The sequence below is a fragment of the Aulonocara stuartgranti genome (genome assembly GCF_965226115.1).
Source record: "Aulonocara stuartgranti genome assembly, chromosome: 16".
Classification (NCBI taxonomy): domain Eukaryota; kingdom Metazoa; phylum Chordata; class Actinopteri; order Cichliformes; family Cichlidae; genus Aulonocara; species Aulonocara stuartgranti.
Window position 1 is genome coordinate 29,077,629 of NC_138952.1, and position 27,190 is coordinate 29,104,818.

A 27,190-nucleotide genomic window follows, 5' to 3' on the forward strand; every position below is an offset into this window, starting at 1 on the left:
TTTAACAGGTAACCTTTTATATAATAATAATTTACATTAACATAATAATAAGAAATCCCCTTATGGCCCAAATGTGTTGCAGTTTAAGTAGTTTACTGCGCAAATAAAAATGAACGAATGAATTAATGAATAATAGGTGCTGTAACACAACACTACAAAATGAAACTGCTGAGCAGCTTGGGAAATATAAAGGCGAAAGCTAATGGCGAACTCGCCTACAAAAACTACTACTCCCAGCATTCTGCGTGGTTTCCTTTCGCGCTTACCGTAGTTCAACACTTCTGAAGACAAGCGCTTCCTCTAATGACTTTATAAGTAATTTGCAGCCGTTTTCTTTCGCAATGTGACTTCTGCTTTTGCTACTTTTGAAAGGGTAAGTGCAGAGCTTCTGTGTCGCTATAAGAGAGAAAAAGTGAGCACTGTCCTCCTCTTTGGTGAACTTGTGTTAAACGTGCTAAATTGAATGCTAGTAGACTGTGTTTCAGTCTCCATGGCAACGGCCTTAGTTCCGTCTGTGTTCGACGGCGACTTAATAATTAAGAAAAATGAAGGCGTTAATAGTTGTTTAAACTTATTCCAAATTGTTTAACCCTGTCACGCATAGTGGTCACAACAGTGGACAGCTATTCAAAGTCTGTTTTCTTGTATTTGTGTCAGTGTTGATGGTATACTTGCACATAAACCACTACATTGGACACTGATGTGTCGCTCCATACCCTGCCACCCACTGGTCAGCAAGGTTTCCACCTACGTGGACATGTAAAAAACTCTTTGAATAGTACATGTTTTAAAAAAATGAAGTTCAAAAATCTTTTTTCATGCCCTAAAGATGAATAAAAATACTTTCAAAAGAAAAAATCCTGATTGAGGTTGCCATAATTCATGCATGAAAGGGTTAATAATACTGATTCGTTTTTTTTAAGGCATAGGCAAATAGCTTACACGCATTTATTTTATTTTGTTTTACCACCGTTTTAACATTTTCATTAATTTTTAAAATGAGAACAAAAAGTTTACTATTTTACTTTTTTTTTTTCCATTATTACTCAGTCTCAGTGAGTTTGTGTTTCATCAGCTAAACTGTTTGCCCCTCATATTGTCTTCCAGGGGCAATGAACGACTATGAGGTTATCAGACAGATTGGGCAGGGTGCATTTGGAAAAGCCTTCCTGGTCAAAGACAAAGGGGGAGGTGGAAACACACAGTGTGTGGTCAAAGAGATCAGCCTCAAGAAGGTACAGCAGCATAGCTCAGTTTCACTACCTGCAGTGCTGCCTGGGATCAGGAAAACGATCACACTATATTGCTCTCTGTGACTTACACATGCATTCAAGCAGCTTTGTAGTGTCTCAGCTTTGTAATGTATGCTTCAAGCACAAACTAAGCTTATCTAATATACAGGCACCAGCTTAATTTGAAGTAGAATCAGGTTATGGTAAAACAACTCATATTCTGCAGTCAGTATAGACTAAGACAAGTCTTAAATAAGCTGTCTTTCTCACTGTGTACATTAGATTATGTCTTTTGTATGTCACTACAGCCCTTGAGACATTCTACATCTCTCAGCTAAAAATCGTGTTGCTTAAGTGTTATTTGTTACAAGAGTAACTTCAGTAAATAATATACTTACATTGAAAAGCACTGATGATGAATGGTTAGTTGCAGCCCAGATAAAACCATTAGAGCTCAAGTGATCAATTCTAAACTATATTTAGTGCTTATTTAGAAGTATTTTTCCCAAGAACACATTACTCCTTTTATTTTTGTGTGTTTTGCTGCTCAGATGTCAGCAAAGGAAAAGGAATCATCCAATAAAGAGGTGACGTTGCTGTCAAAGATGAAACATCCAAACATTGTCACCTTCATCCGGTCCTTTCAAGGTATGTGTGGGCTTCAGAGTAGAAGATGTAATGTATCAGTTTATATCAGTGTTAAAGTGTTTTCTGGATGTCTGTATAGAGAGAGGCAGCCTTTATATAGTGATGGAGTACTGTGACGGAGGAGATCTGATGAAGAAAATCAACATACAGAGAGGAGTTCCTTTCACTGAGGAGCAGGTATACCTCACCCTGGCCTTAGCTATTTGATAAAGGCTGATCAGATTTTCCTCACTGTGATAGTTTTGCACTGAAATATGTTCACAAACACACTGAAGGACATTCAGTCTCTGTTATTACTGCACGCAAGAAATAACAGTACAAACACACATCGATCAGACATAACATTATGACCACTGAGAGGTGAAGTGAATAAGACTGATTATCTCTTCATCATGACACCTGTTAGTGGCTGGGATATATTAGGGAGCAAGAGCCCTCAAGGTGTAAGGTTTGGAGAAAAATTGTGATGGCTAGATGACTGGGTTAGAGCATCTTCAAAACTGCAGCTCTTGTGGGGTGTTCCTGGTCTGCAGTGGTCAGTACCTAATCAACAGTGGTTCAAGGAAGGGACAGTGGTGAACCAGCTACAAGGTTATGGATGCGTGTGAAGAGCGAAGGCTGGGCTGTGTGGTCCAATCCAGCAGACAAGCTACTGTAGCTCAGATTGCTTAATGTTAATGCTGGTTACATACAGTGGCTTGCAAAAGTATTTGGCCCCCTTGAACTTTCCCACATTTTGTCACATTACAGCCACAAACATGAATCAATTTTATTGGAATTTCACGTGAAAGACCAACACAAAGTGGTTTACACGTGAGAAGTGGAATGAAAATCATACATGATTCCAAACATTTTTTACAAATAAATAACTGCAAAGTGGTGTGTGCATAATTATTCGGCCCCCTTTGGTCTGAGTGCAGTCAGTTGCCCATAGACATTGCCTGATCCCTAATGACTAAATAGAGTGCACCTGTGTGTAATCTAATGTCAGTACAAATACAGCTGCTCTGTGACGGCCTCAGAGGTTGTCTAAGAGAATATTGGGAGCAACAACACCATGAAGTCCAAAGAACACACCAGACAGGTCAGGGATAAAGTTATTGAGAAATTTAAAGCAGGCTTAGGCTACAAAAAGATTTCCCAAGCATTGAACATCCCACAGAGCACTGTTCAAGTGATCATTCAGAAATGGAAGGAGTATGGCACAACTGTAAACCTACCAAGACAAGGCCGTCCACCTAAACTCACAGGAGTTTGCAGCCAAGAGGCCCATGGTGACTCTGGACGAGCTGCAGAGATCTACAGCTCAGGTGGGGAATCTGTCCATAGGACAACTATTAGCCGTGCACTGCACAAAGTTGGCCTTTATGGAAGAGTGGCAACAAGAAAGCCATTGTTAACAGAAAACCATAAGAAGTCCCATTTGCAGTTTGCCACAAGCCATGTGGGGGACACAGCAAACATGTGGAAGAAGGTGCTCTGGTCAGATGAGACCAAAATGGAACTTTTTGGCCAAAATGCAAGACGCTATGTTTGGCAGCATCATGCTCTGGGGGTGCTTCTCTTCAGCAGGGACAGGGAAGCTGGTCAGAGTTCATGGGAAGATGGATGGAGCCAAATACGAGGCAATCTTGGAAGAAAACCTCTTGGAGTCTGCAAAAGACTTGAGACTGGGGCGGAGGTTCACCTTCCAGCAGGACAACGACCCTAAACATAAAGCCAGGCCAACAATGGAATGGTTTAAAACAACATATCCATGTGTTAGAATGGCACAGTCAAAGTCCAGATCTAAATCCAATCGAGAATCTGTGGCAAGATCAGCTGTTCAGAAACGCTGTCCATCTAATCTGACTGTGCTGGAGCTGTTTTGCAAAGAAAAATGGGCAAAGATTTCAGTCTCTAGATGTGCAAAGCTGGTAGAGACATATCCTAAAACACTGGCAGCTGTAATTGCAGCAAAAGGTGGTTCTACAAAGTATTGATTCAGGGGGCTGAATAATTACGCACGCCCCACTTTGCAGTTATTTATTTGTAAAAAATGTTTGGAATCATGTATGATTTTCGTTCCACTTCTCACGTGTACACCACTTTGTATTTGTCTTTCACGTGGAATTCCAATAAAATTGATTCATGTTTGTGGCTGTAATGTGACAAAATGTGGAAAAGTTCAAGGGGGCCGAATACTTTTGCAAGCCACTGTAGATACATAGAGCATCACAGTTTGTTGTGTGTGGGGCTGGATAGCTGCAGACCAGTCAGGGTGTCCGTGCTGACTCCTGCCCACCACCGAAAGTGGCAGGAATACGCACGTAAGCATTAGAACTAAACCATGAAGCAATGGAAGAATGGGGTCTCATTGGACAAATCATGTTTTCTTTTACCTCATGTGGCTGCCCGGGTGTGTGTGACTCACTTACCTGGGCGAACACCTGGCAATAGGATGCACTATGGGAAGAAGGCAAACCAGTGTTATGCTTTGTGAAATGTTTTGCTGGGAAACGTTGGGTCCTGTCATCCATGTTGATGTTACTTTTATATGAGATACCTACCAACGCATTATTGCAGACCAACCGCACCATTGAACCAGTACTCCCGGATGGCCTTTTCAGCAGGATAATGTGCAACAAAACAAAAATGGTTACAGAAATGGTTTGAGGAGCACAACAAAGGGTTTTAACATGTTAACTCGGCCTCGGAATTCCCCAGATCTCAAACCAATTGGACATTGATGTCTCTGTGAGGCATCAAAGTTTGTCCAGCACATCTGGATGTGCTGGACAAACAAGTCCAATCCAAGGAGCCCTCACCTTGCAACTTAACAATTAGAAGATCTGTTGTTGGCATCTTGCTGACAGATACCACAGCACACCTTCATGCCTCGATGGGTTGTTAGGCTGAGTTGTTTTGGCAGCAAAAGGGGGACCAACACAATATTAGGCAGGTGGTCACAATGTTATGCCTAATCGGAACATTAATTGTGGAGGTTTTCATTTATATTCTTCATTAGGTGGTAATTTGCTCTCTATCCATATGAAAATGTCACAGTAATAAAACAGTTGCATGTTTCTTAGATCGTCGACTGGTTTGTTCAGATCTGTCTGGGCCTCAAACACATCCATGACCGGAAGATTCTCCACAGAGACATCAAAGCTCAAGTATTTAACCTGCTTCACTACAGCCTGCAATTACATATAAAGCTAATTCATTCAAAACAAGCTGTTCTGTCTGTGTTCAGTATTTGTAAACTATTTTGAACTTTTCAACAAATTACACAAAACAGGTGGCCTTATATAGTAATGGTGTTTTTTCAAATAATAGTGATCAAACTTGCACATGCATTCACCTCCTCATGAACAGTTATGTTTTTATGATTTACATATAGATTTTGGACTAAGATGTGAAAGAAATGCACGAGACCTGTTATTTATTTCTGTAGTCTGTGTCCTGACAACAACCAATGTAAGTCTGATTATCATTTTTAAAGACAAGGATTGTGATCACAGTCACCTGTCAGAACCAAACTGAACAAGTACCATCACTTTACCTGAGCTTTACAATGCAGAGTTTACATCATGCATTATATTCATTATTGGACATTTACGTGGTAAACATTACCCACAGAGACTGAGGTTGAGTTTTATAATTATCTAGTGTTATCATTGCACAGTATTGTACAGCTGAACTGTCCTGAGGTCAGCTTTGCATTGAACAAAGACCTTGCTGTATGCCAGCTCCAAGAATATCTCAAAACAACTGACCACAGACTACTCATGGCCATCACTGTCTATCATCAGTCTTATCCGTTTACACACACACACACACACACAATGTTAGTGCCATCCTTGTTGAACACAGACATCCTTTCATTCTTGCTCTCCCTCTGGTCTAGAATATCTTCCTAACCAACGGAGGGATGAAAGCGAAGCTGGGTGACTTTGGAATCGCAAGAATGTTGAATAAGTAAGTCAGTGTCATCTTCACACACACACACACACACACACACACACACACACACACACACACACAGTGCAGCTGTCTGTCGCTGAGCCCTCTGTAAAACATGGATGACTTCCAAACAACTGATTATCATTCCACAAACCGTCGTCCCGGACATGTAAACAAATGGCTGTGGAAATAATGGTCTGTCTGTAGTTTTTTTGGCTGCTTGCAGAGAATGATAAAAACACATCCATGTCCTGTAAATAACAGTCTGTGCATGCAATAATTTTTAGACATGACTGAAAATAGCAAACATGTTTAAAATGTTTCAGCAATTGGACGTTTGATGAACATTTGGGCAGAAAATCATGGCTCGCAGAGAATGAGTCCTGATGGCGAAGAATATTCTTTGACTGATTTTCATGCGAGCCACCAGCAGGTTTTGATTTACGCTTTGTAGGAGTTCAGCCAGCTTCCACTTGTACGACTGACATTCATTTATACTTTAGCTTCACTTCAAGATCACTATCTGGTGTTTTTCATAGATTTGCAGGAGAGCTGAGAGAAAATACAGAAAAAAAAACAAACTACAAATTAATTTTTTATTCTATAAAAATATATTTTACTGATACACAAAATTAAATTAGCCAGACAACTCTACATCTCTGAACTGAAAACCAGTTTAATACTGCTTTTCTATATTCATCCACTGACAAACTACTTAATCTCTCCAAAACCATACCAACTGAATTTCTTTCAATAAATAAATGTGACAAATTTCTTTCTTTCTACAAGAGCAATGTTCATGATATCATAGGTAATATCTTAGTCTGTTACAGTAATTTACCTAGCAATGCCTCATATTCTCAGCTTTAAATTTTAAAGATCAGGAAGGAATTATTCATCAAGTCCTACACCTTGTTCCTTGACTCCATTCCCATGAAACTATTCAAATTTGTAGCTCATGTTTTACAAATCATTTAGTCAGTATCAATAGTTCTCCACATACTGGCATCTTCCCTGTTTCTCTAAAATATGTAATAATCACACCACTATTTAAGAAAAATAATATTGACATAATTTCCCTTTTCTAATATTTTATTCTTCCCTTTCACAAAATTTGGAAAATTTGTTTACAAACAACTGAGTAAATATATATTTAACAGTCTTTATGATAAGTACCAATCAGGGTTCAAATCCACTCAGAGCACAAAAACGTATGACGCCTTTTGTATGGCCTGCTTTAACAACGTACTAACCTTATTTACAATCAATATTGTATGGATGTAATAATGGTGCTAAAGATACAGAGGGCTGTTAAAAAATAAAAAGAACATCAATAAACATCAATAATGGCTCACAAAGAGTCTGAGTTTTAGTTCTATCTGAACTCACTCCTGCTTTCAGCACCACGACATTCTAATTCAAAGGCTTCATGACACCGTGGGTTTACCAGGTCAGGTTCCTGATTGCATGGATGGATGGATCCTCAAGGCTCAGTCCTTGGTCCATTGCTGATTAACCTTTACGTACTCCTACTTGATACTATCACGAAGAATCATAAGATATCCTCCCATTCTTATGCAGATGACACATAGTTGTGCTTATCCTTTTCCTCTGATGAACTAACCTCCATTCACAAACTAATGAGCTGCACTGATGACATTAACTGCTTGATGTCTGGAAAGTTTTCTAGAGCTGGATAGAAACAAAACAGAAATATTTGTTGTTTTTCCAAAAAGTCAGAGACAGAAAATGCTTTCGTATTTATCCACTCTGTCTCTCTCAGTGAGCAAGTCTGGAGTCTTTCAGTCATTCTGGGTTTCAGTTTTGATAATCGCATCAATATCGTCTCAAACTGACTCTGAGAAATTGGTCCATGCATTCATATCGAGTAGGATAGATTACTGTAATGCTCTGTTTGCCAGATTATCCAAATCATCAGTAGGGTGACTTCAGCTCATTCACAATGCAGCAGCCAGAATCCTAACAGGTACCAGGAAATGTCATCATATTACCCCAGGGCTGAAAGCACTCTGTTTGGCTCCCAGCACAATATAGAATAGCCTATAAAATGCTATTACTTGTGCAAACCATGCTTCTTTAATGGCAGTCCATTAAGCTTAGTTGCCAATTAACTCGAATGTGTTTTTCGTTTTTTCCCCAGTAACAAAATACAGCAGATAATTAAAGTAATGGTTCACATTAGACGGATAGGGGAGAAGGCTAAAAGCTCTTATATTAAAGCTTTTGCAAAACTTGCATTTACATATGATTTATTTTCTAACAGCAGAGTTTGCTCTGATAATCCAGTTCTTCAATCTCAGTGCAGGCAATGTACGGTAAATGGACTTATTCTTATATGGCCCTTTTCTACTCTCCTGGAGTACTCAAAACAATCTATACAACATGCTAAATTCACCCATTCACACAAACACTGGTCTAAACACCGTGTCCCAATTACTGGTGAATATACGCTCACCAACCACTTTGTTAGGTGCACCTCAAAATCTGATGATCTACTGGGATTTTCCCATAAAAACAATTCATAAAAGAGAAAATAACCAGTGAGCAGGTGAAAATGGCTAAAAAATAAACACCAGTCCTGGTGTAAAGAAGAGAAACAAGTTTTCTACAATCTAATTAGCCAGTTAGATAACTTATGATACATATTTTCCTGATCACTTAGGTTCATAGCTTCATGTTCTTACATTTTGACTCACTGACAAAAGGAGCTTCAGTTTAAAGTTATGTTTGGTCTTGTTTGTGTTTACATTTTTCCAGAAAGTCATTTCATTTGCTTTTCTCCAGAACATATATTTAATGTTTCTCGTCACCACTAATGATGACTTCCATCTTACATGGCTGACCAAAAAAACAAAAACAAATGCTTCCTTCAAGACTTTGCCTCAACCAACTGTTTTCACTGAGTGCCCTTACTAAAAAAACATTTGTATGAAAAACACCCATATTGCTTTATGAGACCACTAGTAATTTAGTGTATGTTCTTTGATAGCATGCATATAAACTTGTATTTACAGTTAATTTATTTATCCTAATAGTGTTGTTTCTGTACATTGTGTAGTACCATGGAGCTGGCCAGGACTTGTGTTGGGACACCGTACTACCTCTCCCCAGAGATCTGTGAGAATCGGCCCTATAACAACAAGACGTATGTATGTGTGGTTGCCAGTATGATATATATATATCATACTGTTCAGATTGTTCTGTTATACCTGTGCAACCAGTAAGCTCCATAATATAACCTCTTTTTGGATATTTATTTTATTCCATGATAAGCTACAGAGGCTTGTTGTGCCCACAATTTAATGTTTAAAGAAAAAGTTATACAAACCAATTAAAGGAGGGGCACAAAAATAGAGCAGATATGGTAAAACTGTGTTTTTGTTTTGTACCTCACATGTGTGGGGCTGAAGCTCCAGTTGTGTTCAGCTCTGAAACCAGACATCTAAATGTCTGCACAAATAAATTGATCTGTCATTAACTTTGATCTTTTTTAGCAGTGGAGCCAGAGTGTAAAGTCTGTTTATTAGGAGCAGCTTATGTAGGAAACTACATAAAAAGAATTTTCTGATAATTTATATGTGAATATTTGCTTTTTTAAATGTTGTAGTATGAAACAGTATGTCACAATGTAGTTTTTATCATCTTTCTTAGTTTTGGTCCCAGGTTTTTGAGTTGTTTTGGAGTACAGGAAAACCTCATAATACAAACTTCCTTCTTCATAGTACAGTCCCCTGCAGTCCTCTGCTATGTTTTTCAGTCTCTTGAAAGTAAAAAATCCTTCTAACCCTTAAAACTATTATCCTTAAAGGCCCACAGTTTTCGAAGAACACAGTTTTTAAATTGCTCTGTTTTAAAATTTACTGTCTCAAAAATTGACTTTTATTTTTAAGACATCTTTGTCTTGAGGAAACCGCAACACAAGTATGCAGCGTGCATCACACGGAATCAGCCACTGAAGCCTAAAACCTTTTTTTGTTCCAGGAAATCATTGGTGAAATCATTGTGATCTTGAAATCCCTGCTACACCTTGTTTTTGGGGACTAAGCTGTGATTGGATGTGGGAGGGTTTAAACAAATAGCTGAGGCCAGAATGAGGAGGTTCCCTGCTAGAACCTGTGGCTGTGGATTAGCTTTGTGGGTGTAATAATAGAGCACGGTGCTGTAATCTTCCAGTCATGATCTGCTCAGGCTGCAGCACCTTCACTCGTGTCAATGTGTTGAAACACATACACAGAGAGACACATACAGGCCTGCCAAAAGCAAACTCACACATGCAACATCTCAAGCTGATGATTCGTCCTTCCTCCATTCTTTTTTGTGTTTTTGCTGCACTCTTCTGCAGTCTTATTTTGATACAACTGAGGTCAAATTTCCTTCCTCTTTCCCACACACACACACACACACACACACACACACACACACACACACACACACACACACACACGGCTGACACCCCTACTGACATGAACTAATTCCAAACTCCTAAGCTGTCCTTTCAGAAGAAGACAGAAATGCCTTTAACTTCTCAACGCTTAAAAGGTCCCACCAAACTGCGAGAGGACAAACACCCCACACCCACGCTTGGCTCTGAGCCAAGAAAGCAAATGCCTGAAAAGAATTTTTACTATTGGCAGCTATGCTCTGATTAGCTGCTTCAGTGCTCTTAAGATTGTGGTGTTGTTCAGCTCAAGCGGACTGGAAACTTAAGTTTCACAAGGAAATATTGAGTTATACAGGTGAGGTGTATCAGAAATAATAATTTAACATGCTTTGCAAACACACTTTAGTAAATAAAACCCCCAAAAATCAACACTGAGGTGAGAGTGGTTTGTAATAAAGTCTATGTCTCACTAGAAAGTTGATGTGGTTAAAATGTCCGATTGCTTTTGAAATCTTTCCTTCTAACCTTGGTCCGTGTGTGTGTGTGTGTGTGTGTGTGTGCGCGTGTGTGTGTGTGTGTGTGTGTGTGTGTGTGTGTGTGTGTTTCCTTCCTGCAGGGATATCTGGTCTCTGGGGTGTGTCCTGTATGAACTCTGTACCCTAAAACATCCAGTAAGATGCCCAACGCCCTGCACACCCAAAGCTGCTTCACACACTCAGCTTCACTAATGCTGTCTTAATGCTAACACTTACGCCAATGCTGGCCTCTGTGTAGGAGTACAGTAAGAGAATCAGAATTAGACAGAATAGGAAACTGACACAGAATCTGTTTTGGTCGTCCAAAGTAGAGACATTTACATGAACTCTCTGTGTGCTGCATATATATATCCCATGGGGTATTTGTGTGTGCCTGTGTCGACTTGTCTCCTGCAGTTTGAGGCCAGCAGCTTGCGACAGCTTGTCAGTAAAATCTGCAGGGGGCGCTACAGCCCAGTACCCAGCCGCTACTCCTACGACCTACGCCTGCTGGTCACCCAGCTCTTTAAGGTCAGACACTCTCATGTCACTTCCAGGTTTTTCATTTGGTCTGTGGATATGAGTTAGATAAACAAGTGTGCAAAACCAACAAGTATGAACATGAAGCTGGTCTTTTGACTCAGACTTAATTAGTAATGAGTCAGACTGTAATTAGCAGGGAGTAGAACAACTGCTCCTTTGGGCTAATATCTGAAGTGGTTTGGTCATGCGACCAAGATGTCACTTTGGAGCAGCTAGTCTGGATGCTTCCTACAGGAAAGAGACTGCATTGGTAGACCGAGATGGTGTGTCTTTGCTAAAAAATACCTTTGGATCTCCCAGGAAGCGCTGAGTTTGTACTTTAATTGTGCAAACATTTTTTTCTTTCTTTTTCAGGTCAACCCACGAGACCGTCCCTCAGTCACTTCAGTCCTCCGACGTCCTATTTTGGAGAAACATATCAGCAAACACCTGGATACTCAGGTTTGCAATCGGATTGGTTCACAGATTATTGATGTCATCAAATCGTCTCAGTAAAAGGAAATTGTTCATGTTTACAACATAAAAAAGATAGTTTAGGAATAAGATAATATTAGCACTGTCACTAATTCATGAAACAAAATCAAACACATAAACCAATCAATCAATCAATCAATCAATCAATCAATCAATCAATCAATCAATCAATCAAGATCATACAAGCACAGCAAACAAATTTCTTAAAAAATAGTACTATATGGGCATAATACTAAACAACTACTTAGTTATAAATATTTTAAAATATTTTTTCAGTGCCCAATATATTTGTCAAACAGATTGAAACATTACTAAATATTAATTGAGATTAATTGAGATTTTAGATAATTCAGATTTCAGGAATTGTTTTGTTTTTCAGACAGAACTTCACGGGTCATGAATTCAAACAGATCTCACATTACATAAAATGATATAGTGTGTTAGTTTAAATGTTTGTAAATTCCAGGTATTGACTTGGTCATAAAAATCTCTGACAGATAAATACATATATGAATGTGCAGGTTTGCTTCTGTTTTTGTGATTTCTTGTGTGTGAGCAGGTGATGCAAGAGGAGTTTAGCCACACCGTGTTGCATAGAAACAAAGCTGTGGGGTCTCAACCAGTTAAAACAAGAGGGGGAGCAGCAAAAACACCAGGTGCAGCTGGACTTACAATACAAAATTTTAAATTACTTGGAAGGCAGCTTTTTTCCCTCACACATCTCCTGGAAAACATGCTTTGATTTTTTTTCCCCTTCTGATTTAGGTTCTGTCAGTATCTTCTGCCTATTCTATTCCTAGACTGTGTCCATGATGTTGAGGTCAAGACTCCTTACAGCCCAGACCATCTGCTGCAATACTTCTGCTTGTACTTCTTTTTCTGTTGTGTTGCTCAAGATAGTTCATTATGACTTGGACCATGTTGTTATGGTGCAGATCGAATTCAGGGGGTTCAGATGTTAGTCTGATGTGTTTATTGATGGTTATATGTTTTAATTTACTTTCAAAATAATTTAAAGAACATAAAGCATAGCTGTAGGGATGCCTCTGTATGCTGTGTGCACATATCAAACATAATTCCCTGTGGTGTCTTTCCAGTCACTGTCTATGATGCAGGAGTGTTTTTTTCCAAAACTTTTTGCATTACTTTTTATAGTACAAGCACTAAGAGTTGTATTAGATAAACATCAGCAGAGCCTTCAGGTATAAGAGCAGTAAGAGAATCTCTTAATAATTTCAGTTCTGTTCTGAGTCTTCAATTGTGTATACTGTAGTGACACCCAGTGGTAGCTTACCCACACCACGACTGTCCTTCAACACATCTGATAAGCTGCAGGGAAACTCCTGTCCGCTCGTATCACTCAGTAACTGTTGGGGAAGAGCTGGAACCTGATTGGACTAAATGTAATCACCTTACATCCTGGCTCACATTGTGTTTTGATAACATCAGTGCACAGCCCAAGGACAAATCACTGAGGGGGTGTTTATTTTCACTTTCTCCTTCACAATGGTTACCTAACTTATTTGTCTCAACACTTGCACATTATTTTTACCTGTTGTGTGAGTGGTTTAGTCTTTTTCTTTTAATCGATAAAGCAGTGCATGAAAAACTGCATGCACTGTCAAAGCAGTTAACCCCCCCCCCCCCACTGTATACACGTATAAACCTACATTTATGTCATGTGTGAAAGTGACACATTAAAAACACAGAAACCAAGAAAAGTGAACTTTATCTGTGAGACAGCGACCATCAACAACAATCACAGCGTGTGACTCTGTGCTCACAGACAGCAAAAAACAGCCCACTCCTTGTTATTCTAACTCAAGATTCTCATGTTTTCCAGGTAAGATTCAGAAGGCTAGAGTAGCCGAGAGGCCGGGGAATGCCAACAAGCGAGTGCCTGCTAAACCAGATTGGAAAGTCCCTCTCAAAGCCTACACACCCACCCACCATAAAGTAATAACATGGAAACAATATCCACAGTTTCACTGATTACCACCATAAAAAAGTAACTTTGTAAGTTTCAGCGGTTAATGACTTGCTTGACTTGCTAGCTTATTTTTAACTACTGTACCTCCAGTGGTGTGGAACTGCTGTACTTAGCTAGTAGGTGCTTTTTCAGATTTGGAGTAGAGCTCGTATCACCCAAGCATGATTTTTGCTTTACTGGAATTCTTTGTTCTTTTAACAAAGCTGCAGTAAAGCAATGGAAGCACAGCTCAGTCGGTATAATACAGTTCTTTAGTTTTTCTTGTATTTCTGTTGTATTAATACTGCATTTGTTTGTAATTGCAGCCTCCTCAACGTAGAGAAGCACAACTAGCAGCCAATAGAGAGTTTCCAGGGATCCAAAGGTTTGCTCAGAATGATGTGAACGCATAGTAACTCCTTTGGTCCTATTCCCGCCTGATATTGACACTTCTGTTTACAGCTGTGTAACCTGACCAGCTTTAAGTGCATCTTATTTCAAGATGATCTGTAAAAAAAAATTAGAGCTTATAATAGCTAGCCGCAGCCTCATATGAACATGACATATTACATCCATCTATCCTTTTTCTGCTTATCCAGTTCAAGTTTGGGTTGGGGTACTGGGGAGCCCATCCCAGCTTCATACAGTGAGAGCTGGGGTACATCCTGGACAGGTCATCAGTCTGTCACAGGGCTAATACAGAGAGACAGACAACCATTCACTTTCACATTCACATGTATGGCCAGTTTAGCATCACTAATTAGCCTAAACCCAAGAATGTTTTTAGACTGTGGGAAGAAGCCGGAGTTCCCAGGGAAAACCCACACAGACACGGGAAAGCATGTAACCTCTGCACAGAAAGTCCCCAGACTGGATTTGAACAAATTACACCATGTCATTATATATTTAACAAAAATTAAGCCAAAATGCAGAAGCAGTGTATGACAAAGTAGACCCTTAGCTGATGCAGAGGGAATTAAGTGGGTAAGTAGCAGCCATGTGCTGCTAATCAAATGTGCTTGATTTAAATCATCATCATCAAGTCTCCAGAGCTCATCAAGTTATGTCCTGATATGTAAAACCTTAGAATTGAAAGGATGTACTTTCTTATACCTCTATTGTATGTTTCTTATCATTCATACAGATACAGATCTCAGGTTTGGTTAATCAACCATTAGCTTCACTTAATGATGATGGTTTATCATGCATGTATAATATGTAATATTAATTACAGGTTTAATGGTCAGCAGCCTGTCAGCCATTACCAGCATTACCACGCCCAGTTGGATGCCTTTCAGAGGAGGAACAAAGAGGATGTTCTTCCTCTTCCTCCTGTGGAAAGACCAAAGGAGCAATGTGAAGACCAAGCTGCTCCTTGTTCTGTGGAACCATATCAGCTGTGAGTGACCAAAGACCAGTACACCTGTAGCTAACAATTATTCAGGAAACAGTTTCTGTAAAAACTTTAAATTAAATCAACCAATAAAAACAATAGGATAGAAAGTACATCCAGCTATCATTACAGTAGCATAGCTGTCAATTGAGTTCCTCTTCATTAATGGATGATTTGTTTCAGCTGTACATACAGCCATTAAAGGTTCTTTTTAAGTACTTAAATGGGATAAAACGGTAAAATATCTTCTTGGTTAGCTCTGATTCCCTAGCATCAGGGAAAAGTCTCCAAAACTAGACCAGCCTTCATCCAGACGACCATAAATTTGGAACTGCACTCATACTAGGACCTAGCAGCACACTTTATGTAAATAGCAGCGACTCATAAAAACAGTCAGCAGCTGTTCAGCTTTCAAGTAGATAAGAGTTTTTTGCAAGGGAGAAGAACGGTCCTGCCCTGTCTTCCTGTTCTCACCCCAACAGGTCATGATAGATGCCCTGAGCCTAGTTCTTCCTGTTAAAAGGGAGTTTTCCTTCCCACTGTCGCCAAAGGCTTACTCAAAGACAGTGATCTAGTTGTTGGTGTTTTCTCTGTAACCCATGTAGGGTCTTTACCTTCAATATAAAATACCTTTAAGCACCTGTTCAGTGATTTTACGCTATATAAATACAATTGAATTGAACTAAAGTAACAGTTAATCTTCTTCTGTCAGTGTGGCTGCCGCTCGAAATGAATACCTGCAGAGAAGACAGGAGGCCAACGACTACAAGCTGAGAGCAGAGAAACAGCTGGTAGGACTAAGCTCTGTGCCTCCACACACTGTTGCTGGAATATCTACTCTTCTATTAGTGTATTAACTATAAGCGGAGCTGTAGTGTTGTGGTTAGTGTAGTGGAACACAAGTACATCAAAACTGTTCACTATTAAACTGTACTAATGCACAGTAGAGTTTATTACCTGTAAGACTATACTGTAAGAAATGAAAGTGGCACAGTTTTCACAACGATTAGCCACTTTTACCTTTAGCCTTCGCTTTTCTGTTGTTCAGGGTCTGCGTCCATGTACAGCTGAGCGCAACAGCAAGCCTGGTGGTCAAGAGCAGGAGGTGGGCAAACCTGGACACCAACATATGCCTTTGGACAAGAGACAAGGGGGTCAGCAGGTGGGACACACTCACAAGACACAGCAGCCATTAAAGTGAGCAGTTATGTTTAGTATCTAAATGAAGGACAAAAATGTGTTTACAGAAATAAAGAAATGCAGAAAAACTCTCCTAGGAATGTTTTCTAGTAGCTTTTAGAGTGTGTGTGTGGTTGCAGGAGTACCTGCGTCAGCTCGATCTCATTAGACAGCAATATCACCTGGAGATGAAACAGATGAGGATGAGAGCTGAAGCAGAGGTACGTACAAACTCCTGAACTCTTGAACTTACCCTTTTACACTTTGGGTCACTTCAAAGGTTGAATCAACCTTCTGCAGAAAATACACATAATAGCAACTCTCAGTCAATAATGAAGAGCATTAACATATTTTCATCCTGTCATGTTTCAGGCCAGGCCACAACACAAACTCGAGACCTTTGTGTTGGAGCAATCCAAGGACATAGAACCATCTGTCGACAACAAAGAGCCCCAGGAAGCAGCACCTGCACTGGTGAAATAGATTACTGGATAGGAATCACAAATACTTTCTTCATATTGATGATATTTTAGTAATATAAAGCAATTTTCTAAAGCTAATTTAATTTCTTTCAGAGGCCAGTTAATTTTCTGCTTTCCTGTAGCGTGATATTTGCAGTGCAGTGCCCCTCTTTTACTCATATATGCAAACCTCCAGAGAGGAAAAGGGGCAAGGCTTTACATTTATTCAGACCAGCAACAAACACTTCATAAATATGTGAAAATATCTCTGTAACATGTTCTGCACCATCATGGACTGCAGGCTCTAACTTGTGAATGCAGTGTATGATGGTCAAGTTAGGGTTGGTCTTTCCACTGACCGTTCCTCTCTAACAGCCCATCGCAGCAGCGTCGCCATCAGCTGCCAAACTAACAAACTGTAGCCTTTCTTCACATCAAGGCTTTGTAACTGCAGGATGTGAGACAGCAGACACCGTGCATAACTGAATGAATACAATGGAATGAAATACGAGACTATAGATCTCACCTTTTTAGGGAATGCTGATGTAGATGACCAGGCATGCGTTGGACACCCACTGTAAATATTTGTATTGAATGTCCTGTAAAATGTGACACTCTAAATCTTTTTATTTAATTTTTTATATTAATAATGTAATAGTTTTGACTCTGAAACAACAAGTTGGAACAGAACAGAATCCAGATTGTTCACGTCTTTGCAATATCATTTCAACTATCAAAGCGTTGCCAGTGCACAAAGTGTTGTTTGTACTGTAGATCGATTAAAGGTCCATTCTCCTTGCAAATCACACCCTGTGGCTGCATGGCATATACCTGTATTATCTTCACGAACTATTACAACCCTATAACCATACTCTGACAGTATATTCTGCTTTATTTTTAAAGCAATCACTGTAGTGTTTGCACACATATTTAGGGATACAATATTCATTCTACAGAAGAATTCATAACTGTAGTTTTCTCTGTGTCTGGTTTCTGCAGGATGTTGAAGCAGCTCTGAGGCAGATCAGAGAGGAGAACAGAGACCAGATGAGAGCTTTGGAGAGAAAACACAAAGACAAAGTGAGTTTATACCAACAAAAACAATTCTGCAGAGGTTTAGTCCAGTAATTCTACTTGTATACCTGCATTCAAACTATTTGAATATTGAAGACCTTTCCAGATTCAACAGTGGCATTTAAGTTGTTGACACATCTGAAGCACTGAAGACTACTGTATCTTTTGCTCTTTTTGGGGGTTTGTGACGTCTACAGAGGGGAATCATGTTTGAGATCCGATTAGATAATGAAAAGCTAAGGGAAGACGAGGAGGAGGAGGAGAAAGAAGAGGAAGGAAGAAAACAGGATGACCAGGTGAGAGACAGAAGATATCATCATCATCACCTTTATTTATAAAGCACTTTAAAACAACCACAGCTGACACAAAGTGCTGTACATAGGAACTATATAATAAAATTACACAAGATATCAATCAAAGCCAAATAAAAGAAAAGGTGAAATAATTAATTAAATAAATATAAATATAATAAATATAGTCTTTAGTATCTTTCTAACTGCCAATCTTCTTCTCACTCTTACGTTCCTTTTCCATGCAGGAAGTGGATCCACTGAATCGAACTCTGTCCTTCCAGGAAGGAGCACAGCTGAAGCTCAAGGATTGGCTACAGGGGAGGAGGGGGTGGAGCAACAGGACTCCTCAGACTTTGCTGAACGCGCTCGGCAACATGGACATCAACTCAGTCTACAACACGGCGGTCGAGGCTGGACAAGGTGCAGCATACCCACAGAACAGCTGGGTGGTGATGCTCAAAATGTTTATTACAATTAGTCGGTTTTTGCTTCTCTGAATAATGTCGATCTATTGGACAAGGTGAGGAAGTGGCAGGTCGTAGGCAGTGGATTGACGAGCCCCCTAACACCCTGCTGAGAGCTCTGGCTCAGGCTGAGCTCACATCATCAACTCTAGATTCAGTGGCCACAGGTGAGACATCACACACTCACATCTGATGGGTGTTGAAACCAGCAGTGTAAAGGGTGAAATGTGCTGTTCTCAGTGGTCCTGGAATGTCTATAATGTGAAAAAGATTTAGAGACACAGCAGGACGGAACAGAGGAGGAAATTAACCCGGACAAAGTGGAGGAAAGGGATGGTGAAGGAGAGGAGGAGTCTGATGTGGAGATGGATGAAGAGCGTCTGGAGCCGAGGTCAGATGATGATGACACGTAAGTCAACACTTCCTTCTGTTCACATTCTAAATATACTGCGTATTTTTACTCCATGCTGCCACAGTGAGCTGAACCAGATGGAGTTACAGTTATCAGATATCAGTTTATTACAGTATTGTACAGAAATTAGAGCAGGGGTCCCCAATCCCAGTCCACGAGGGCCGGTGTCCCTGCAGGTTTTAGATGTGTCCTTGATCCATCACAGCTGATGGACCAGTTGCTTGGTAATGAACTAATCATGTGATTCAGGTGTGTTGACCCAGGGTGAGATCTAAAACCTGCAGGGACACCGGCCCTCGTGGACTGGGATTGGGGACCCCTGAATTAGAGGATTAAATGAAAGAGAATCAGATTGTCAACTATAACTTTGGACACGTTAGTCATAAATTCCAGAACAATTTAGTGAAAAAATGCACCAAAAATTGCTCGTCAGTGTTGCTCGTCATGTAACAGCGCGGAGCTTTACATGTCTCTGAATTTCAGAGGGGGGGAATAGAACAATACCAGATATATAAGATATGAATGTATTATAGACAACAAAGTTACTTTTTACATTGAGCAATGATTTTTGCAATGCTTCATATTTTTAGTCACATTTCTACACAGAGGTTGAGCCACAATGTGCAGCGAGTCGAAAAGCCTCTACCCGTCTTTACTCAGCAGTGTACAATTCTGCAACATCACAAATCTTACTTAATTACTAGGGGTGCAACGATACACAAAATTCACGGTTCGGTTCGGTTCGATACTTTGGTGTCACGGTTCGATATTTTTTCGATACAAAAAAATGTTCATGCATTTTTAATTTGTCATTTATTAAAATTATAAATATATATTTTAACTCAAAAGTACAGTTTTTAAATTTAACCCTAACCCTTGTGTGTGTTTTTTATTTTGACAGCGAATGCGCACCTGCGGACCACTTATGTGCAGCCCTGGTTATTTAGCTCATCATATTGCAGCCACAGAAATTATTTTGTCCATGAAACCATAAAGCTGCACTTTCTTTTTGCCTTATAGTCTGATTTGTCATAACTTCTCCGTTTTGTGGTAAGCTTTTCTTTGGCTGTCACTTCTTCACCCTGGCCTGTCTTATTTGGCTCAGCAGAACTGAAATGCTTTTACACGCACTCACATAAGCTCAGCGATTCTCTGCGCGATCAACCTCTCACATGTGTAAGCTGCGGGAGATTTCACTTGTCATGTTTGCATAGTAAGCTAACGATTAATAAGACGATGTCAGAGGAATTGGTGCACAAATTATCATCACTCACAGATCAGTGCTGTCGCTCTCTATACACAGTTCGCACGATTGCAAAGTGAAAGCAAAAAAACAAGCGCAAATTCAAACGCGACTTCAATATGTCACATATTGACAGTGGCTCACCGATGCCAATGACATAATTACCCAGCTACATTTCTGAAAGAATGCAAAAGCATTGACATATATTTTTCCTACAATAGCCCGACGGGCAGGGAAGAGAAAGATTTTGGTAGCCCGACTGAAAAAAATCGCTAGCTCCGGGACGTCGGGCTAGCGATATTGCGAGCCCTGTATCTGATTGAGGAATCACTCATCTTTGGAAAAGAGAGTTTATTACAGAGAAATGGCTCTTTCCAAAATAAAAGCTATACTATCCGCTTCTTCTGGGCTATATTCTCAGCAACATAAGGAGAATCATGTGCTAACAGCTGTCTAAATGACTAAAGTTAGTAGCATGCTTGCTTTTTTTTGTCTGCTTCCACTTGTCTTTGCACTAGGATGATGTCGGCGTAAATGTGCAGTCATATTCGTTGTGTTCCCACTAGTGCTTTCAGGTTAATATTGTTGAAATGACCTTAACGCCACAACACGGCAAATCTCCGTTAACGAGCTACCGCCGATCACTCCGTGCATGGGGCTAGACGGCCAACACGTTAACGAGCTAACTGCGCTAACACACTAGTTCACACCAATGTAATTGAGCATTGCATGGCACATCCAACATACTGTAACGATGGTTAAGTGTTATTGTACATGTTGGTTATCTTTGCACACTGTTGTTGTTCTTTTAAGATTCATGTTTGGTTGTGCTGCAGGAAGTAGGGAGGGTGGTGTGGAGGAAGGGGAGGGGGGACCTGGGTTCTGTGTTGTGTGGGTGCCAGGCTGAAGAGAGGGTAGCACGAGGGCGCTCTCCCCTGAGTTAGCAACCCGCTTGCTTGTGCCGAATAAACGGACAAACTGAGACCCAACCATCTGGTTCTTGAGAACGTTACATTGGTGTCAGAAGTGAAGGAAGAAAAAAGGACCCCAGAACGCCCGACACCCTGTTGCTGGCGACGCTTGCCGTTACGAGACAAGGATGTTGCCGGGCAAGATTAAGAAGGAGACGGAGGAGAGGGAGGTTCGTCCGCGCTCGCCCGCCCATGGAGTGAGGGAAACGGCGCTGCGGCTGTCTGCCGAGGCTGGATTTTCTCCAGGTTTGACTAGGCTCGGGAACTGTTCGCACAGCGGCCGCGATTCCGGCGGGAAGGAGTCGACCTCGCTTGGCGCGCCGTCACGTGATGTAAACAAACATGGCGGCGCCCAGCAAGCTGCAGCGAATATAAAAACGCCTAAGTTCAGCGGCAAGACGCCATTGGAAGTGTTTATCGCACAGTTCGAGCTGTTAGCTGTTGCAGCTGGCTGGTCTGAGGAACATAAAGCTCTCCAGTTGGCTTTGTGCCTGTGTGAGGATGCAGCTGCATGCCTGCTGCTGCTAACCGGGGAGCAGAGGGGAGATTATAATGCTCTGGTCGGAGCACTTCAGAGGCGCTTCGGGCAGTATAACCAACCAGTGCTGCTGAGGTCGGAGTTCCACAACAGACGCAGATTGCCAGGTGAGCCCCTCCGCATTTTGGCCCATGAAGTCGAGTGCCTTTGCCGGAGGGCGTATGACAGCATGCCACCATCAGTGCAGGCGGAGTTAGCTCGGGACCAGTTCCTGCAGGCCCTGAGCCCTAAAGAGCTCCGTATGCAAACTCAGCTTGCTCGTCCGGCCACACTCAGTGCAGCCCTAGAGCTAGCGTTGGAGAGGGAGATGCTTGCGGGATCCTCTGGGGGCGCTGATGACGCACACGTGGTGAGGGCTGTGTCAGCACCTGTGGAACAGACGGAGACGCCAGCGGGCCTGTGCAGTTTGGTGCAGGCGGCTTCGCTGCAGTCGCCTTCCCCTCGGGCTGGCCCACACCGCCGACCGCAGAGCTGCTGGGGTTGTGGACAAGTCGGACACCTCATCAGGCAGTGCCCCAAGCTTGCAGCGGTTCAGGGAAACGCCCATGGGCCCGTGTAGGCGGGAGTACACGGGCCTGGGAGAACGACATCCCCACTCCACCGCCACCCCCACCTGGTGCGGCCATCGCTGTGGGCTGGACCCAGGTTGGCGGCTTTTGCCATGTTCCAGTGACGATTGCGGGGGTGTCCTGTACGGCCCTGCTGGACACGGGGTCCAATGCAACGCTGGTCCGACCCGATGTTGTCCCACCCGGAGCTGCTGTGCAACCGACTAATGTGCAACTTAAGACTGTGACCGGTGATCTGGCCCCAATGAGAGGGAGGGGAGTGTTCCAGTTCAAGGTGGGGGACCTCGGTGTGTCTTATGCTGCCTGGGTGGCTGACGTGCAGGACGCCTGCATCCTTGGGCTGGATTTTTTACGAGCCATTGGTGGTGTACTGGACTTAGGCAAAGGCTTCCTCGCACTCCCTGATGGGAAGAAGGTGCCGCTTATTCCCCCCCCGGTCTGCACAGCATCTGCCGCGGCGTCCACCTCCACCGCAGAGACCCCTGCAGACCCGCCAGCAGAACAGCGAGCAGAGGAGGAGGAGAGGCTCTCAGCAGTGAGGAGTATCTGGTCAAAGAACTGTGAGGGGCTGACTCCACAGCAGCAAGAGAGTCTATGGCAGGTACTAAAAGAGTTTAGTGACATTTTTGCCCTGAAAGAAAGTGATGTTGGCTTGACACACTTGGTAGAGCACGTCATTGAGACCGGGGATGCCCAGCCTATTAAAGTGCGCCCCCGCCGCCTGCCCCTGGCTCATCAGGAGGCTGCAGACAGAGAGTTGTGTGAAATGATGAAGGCGGGCATCATAGAGCCATCTGATAGCCCATGGGCCTCCGCGGTGGTGATGGTGCCTAAGAAAAAAAGTCCTAGGATGCGTTTCTGTGTGGACTACAGACCACTCAACAAAGTGACGAAGAAGGACTCTTACCCCCTTCCCAGGATTGATGAGTCTCTCGACTTAGTAGCCGGGTCCTCCTGGTTCTCCACCCTGGACCTGCGGAGTGGCTACTGGCAGGTGCCACTGTCCCCGGAATCCAGACCGAAGACAGCCTTCTGCACTAACAGGGGACTATGGCAGTTCAAAGTCCTGAGCTTTGGTCTTTGCAATGCTCCTGCGACCTTCGAGAGGCTTATGGACAGTGTGCTGGCTGGCGTCCCACGGCAACGGTGTCTGGTTTACCTGGATGACCTTCTAGTGCACGGGAGCTCCTTTGATGCTGCCCTGGATGCCCTGAGACAAGTGTTGGAGAGGGTGGCAGCTGCAGGCCTGAAGCTGCACCCCGACAAGTGCCACTTCATGAGGAGGGAGGTGGAGTTTCTGGGCCACAAGCTGGGTCGTGAGGGCATCAGCACGTTGGAGGAAAAAATTCACACCATTACCGAGTGGCCCACACCAGCAGACCAGAAACAGCTCAAAAGCTTCCTAGGGCTGGCGTCTTATTACAGGAGGTTTGTGAAGGGCTTTTCCTCCATAGCCGCACCACTCTTCCACCTGCTGCAGAAGGACCGTGACTTCATCTGGATCCGGGACTGTCAGCAGGCGTTCGACACCCTCCGCAGATCGCTGACAGAGTCTCCAGTCCTTGCCCCCCTGACCCCACCCTGCCTTTTGTCCTGGACACTGACGCAAGTAATGTGGGGCTGGGAGCTGTGTTGTCGCAGGTTGGGCCGGAAGGTGAGAAGGTGGTGGCGTACTTCAGTCGGGTCCTGAACAGGAGTGAGCGGCGCTACTGTGTCACACGACGAGAGCTGCTGGCTGTGGTGGCAGGGGTGAGACACTTTAAGTACTACCTGTGCGGCACAGCATTTGTTATCAGAACTGATCATGCTGCCCTTCAGTGGCTGATGTCTTTCAGGGAGCCAGAGGGACAGGTGGCTCGCTGGCTGGAGGAGCTCCAAGCCTTCAATTTCACTGTGGAGCACAGAGCAGGGACGCACCATTCTAACGCAGACGCCCTCTCTCGCCGCCCATGTGCTGCAGCTGGCTGCCGTTACTGTGAGAAGCGAGAGGAAATAGAGCGGGAACTCACGACAATGGACGGAGCAGCACAGCTCGCCTGCAGGGCTCTTCTGGTGGTGGATGCAGCGGAGTGGAGGGCACGGCAGGAACAAGACACGGACCTGCTGCCGGTCCTGCAGTGGCTGGAGAAGGGGGAGCAACCCCTTTGGGATGAGGTCACTGGGTTTTCCATCTGTACCAGGGGGCTATGGGCCAAGTTTGCAGCTCTCAGGCTGAAGGAGGGGGTGTTGGAGCGTGCCTGGACGGATCCTGCCACGGGGGAGGAGAGGTGGCAGGTTGTGGTGCCAAGGTCGCTGAGGTCAGCTGTGCTGGAAGCCTGCCATGGGAGCACTGGCTCCGGCCACTTTGGGGTCTCCAAGACTCTCCGCCGCCTCCGCCAGGGCTATTACTGGGGTCAACAGCGGAGGGACGTGGAGGACTTTTGCCGCAGCTGTGATGCATGTTCCTCACACAAAGGGCCACAGGACCAGTCCCGGGCTCAGCTTCAGCAGCAACCAGCAGGAGCCCCAATGGAGCGAGTAGCTGTGGACGTCATGGGCCCATTTCCTCGCACAGACAGAGGAAACCGCTATGTTCTTGTGGCCATGGACTATTTTACCAAGTGGCCGGAAGCATACGCCATCCCAGATCAGGAGGCTGAGACGGTCACTGATGTATTAGTGGAGGGGATGTTCAGCCGCTTTGGAACAGCAGAGACCCTCCACAGTGACCAGGGGCGTAACTTTGAGTCCAAGGTATTTGCTGCCATGTGTGAACGCCTTGGGACTAAGAAAACCCGCACCACCCCACTTCACCCCCAAAGCGATGGGCTGGTGGAAAGGTTTAACAGGACGCTGGCCCAGCAGCTAGCCATCCTTACCTCAGAACACCAACGGGACTGGGATTACCATCTTCCCCTTACCCTCATGGCCTACAGGTCGGCAGTACAGGACTCCACCCAATGTACGCCTCCCCTGCTCATGTTAGGGAGAGAGCTGAGAACTCCTGCAGAGTTGGCTTTTGGGAAGCCCCCGGACGCGCCAGAAGCACCACCAGGCTGGGACTACGCAAGGAAGCTGCAGGACCGGCTGGATTCTGCACATTCCTACGCCCGGGAGCAGCTGGCGAAGGCAGGCCTGCGCCAAAAGAGGAATTATGACATCACCACTAAGGGGAGGCACTTCCGTGCTGGGGAGCTGGTGTGGGTCTACAGCCCAAGAGAAAGAAGGGACGGTGTCCTAAACTGGATAGCAGCTGGGTGGGGCCTTGCAGCGTCCTAGAGCGAGTGGGGGAGGTTGTTTACAGGGTGCAGTTGCCTCCTAGGGGGAGGATAGTAGCGCTGCACAGAGACCGGATGGCCCCCTACAGAGGGCAGTCCCTCCCCTCCTTTCCAGAGGGACGTGTACAGAGCGTCCATGACCCTGCTCAGAGGGACCCCCGACCGGGGCTGCGTTCCCCTCCCTCGGACTCTCCACCCCAAAGCCCCGAAGCTCCGCGTCCACCTCAGGGGCTCAGGAGGTCAAGGAGGGAACGTAGGCTACCACCCCGCCTCAGAGACTGTGTCGTTCCCTCGGGGACGAGGAACTTATTGCTGGGGGGGCAGTGTAACGATGGTTAAGTGTTATTGTACATGTTGGTTATCTTTGCACACTGTTGTTGTTCTTTTAAGATTCATGTTTGGTTGTGCTGCAGGAAGTAGGGAGGGTGGTGTGGAGGAAGGGGAGGGGGGACCTGGGTTCTGTGTTGTGTGGGTGCCAGGCTGAAGAGAGGGTAGCACGAGGGCGCTCTCCCCTGAGTTAGCAACCCGCTTGCTTGTGCCGAATAAACGGACAAACTGAGACCCAACCGTCTGGTTCTTGAGAACGTTACAATACTGTTTTACTTTAGTCCATGACTCGCTTACCTTCAGGGTCATACGTCACATGAAAACCAAAATAATTCCAAACGCCAGATCTGAATGAGGTTCAATTTGCCTGTTGCAAGGAGAGCTTAACTTCTGTCTCGCTAGCTTGCCCTAGGCGGAGTAGTCGAACACAGATTCACTGAGCGCTCAACACAGACAGCATCGTCAGAAGGAAAATTTATAAAAGAAATTACAAATGTTGTATTGTTCGATACATATGCGTACCGAACCGAAAGCACTGTATCAAACGGTTCAATATCGATACGAATATTGTTGCACCCCTATTAATTACATCAAACATTTTGGTCAATGTGTGTTTGTTTTTAAACTCTTACATGTCATTAAGTGTTAATTTTTTCCACTCTTTCTCATTAGGAACTTTGAGGAGTCAGAGGATGAGCTGAGAGAAGCAGTGGCAGACTCCATGAGGAACCTGTTTGTCATGGAGGACACGAGCTCAGACGAAAAGGAGCAGGAACGCGAACCACTAGCTGATAGGATGGAGGAGGAGATGGATGAAGGTGCAGTGAGCTCTGGAGATCCTCAACAAATCCAAGCAGAGGTCCAGAATTCAAGTGAAGAAGCGGGATCGTTCAAGGTATTTCCTGCTGAGCCTGAGTCCCACAGACAACATACCACAGCTTCAAACGAGCAGCCTCAGACTCCTTAACCGCCTGCAAACTTTAACATTTTGATTTTGTGAGAGTTGGAAAAAAATGTAAGAGTAACTGGAATCTGATAATAAAAAGTGATTGTTTTCATGATGTGAATACATGACTCTGTGAAGGATTGTTGTTAATTTAGGTTGTTTATCTGGCGTAACAACAAGTCACACTTTCTCAGTTATCTTTAACCTATTCCAGTAAATAGCCCAGTGGAATAAGATGTTAAGCCTGAATAATGTGCAGTTACGTGAATGTGTGTGTGAGGAAACATACACTATTAAAAGCACAAGAGTTTTTGTGAAATTTAAGGCACTTTGGC

General features: G+C 43.4%; 1 protein-coding gene across 2 annotated transcripts; it reads left to right on the plus strand.

Annotated features, from left to right (window-relative positions):
- Positions 1 to 149: 149 nt before the first annotated feature.
- Positions 150 to 26,976, plus strand: LOC309690994 (serine/threonine-protein kinase Nek5). 2 transcript variants are annotated; one of them, XM_082508505.1, is made up of 24 exons: positions 172 to 373; positions 1,108 to 1,235; positions 1,784 to 1,880; positions 1,960 to 2,057; positions 4,952 to 5,035; positions 5,770 to 5,840; positions 8,905 to 8,991; positions 10,844 to 10,898; positions 11,160 to 11,273; positions 11,640 to 11,726; positions 12,319 to 12,415; positions 13,603 to 13,715; positions 14,055 to 14,113; positions 14,963 to 15,127; positions 15,834 to 15,912; positions 16,170 to 16,283; positions 16,441 to 16,521; positions 16,673 to 16,774; positions 17,761 to 17,841; positions 18,033 to 18,131; positions 18,374 to 18,548; positions 18,649 to 18,759; positions 18,863 to 19,001; positions 26,582 to 26,976. In XM_082508505.1, exons 2-24 carry the CDS (start codon positions 1,113 to 1,115, stop codon positions 26,874 to 26,876), a joined length of 2,526 nt encoding a protein of 841 aa, XP_082364631.1. In that variant the 5' UTR covers positions 172 to 373; positions 1,108 to 1,112; the 3' UTR covers positions 26,877 to 26,976. The 2 variants fall into 2 exon arrangements, with proteins under 2 accessions (XP_082364632.1, XP_082364631.1); XM_082508506.1 differs by lacking the exon at positions 26,582 to 26,976 and having other exon boundaries at positions 150 to 373; positions 18,833 to 18,922.
- Positions 26,977 to 27,190: the final 214 nt, after the last annotated feature.

What these genes read in the sequence shown, in the direction of transcription:
- LOC309690994 (XM_082508505.1), top strand. Translation starts at nt 1,113, where the DNA reads ATGAACGACTATGAGGTTATCAGACAGATTGGGCAGGGTGCATTTGGA. An exon ending in TCTGTACCCTAAAACATCCA is followed by an intron (nt 10,899 to 11,159) that starts GTAAGATGCCCA and finishes TGTCTCCTGCAG; the next exon opens with TTTGAGGCCAGCAGCTTGCG. An exon ending in AGGTCAGATGATGATGACAC is followed by an intron (nt 19,002 to 26,581) that starts GTAAGTCAACAC and finishes CTTTCTCATTAG; the next exon opens with GAACTTTGAGGAGTCAGAGG.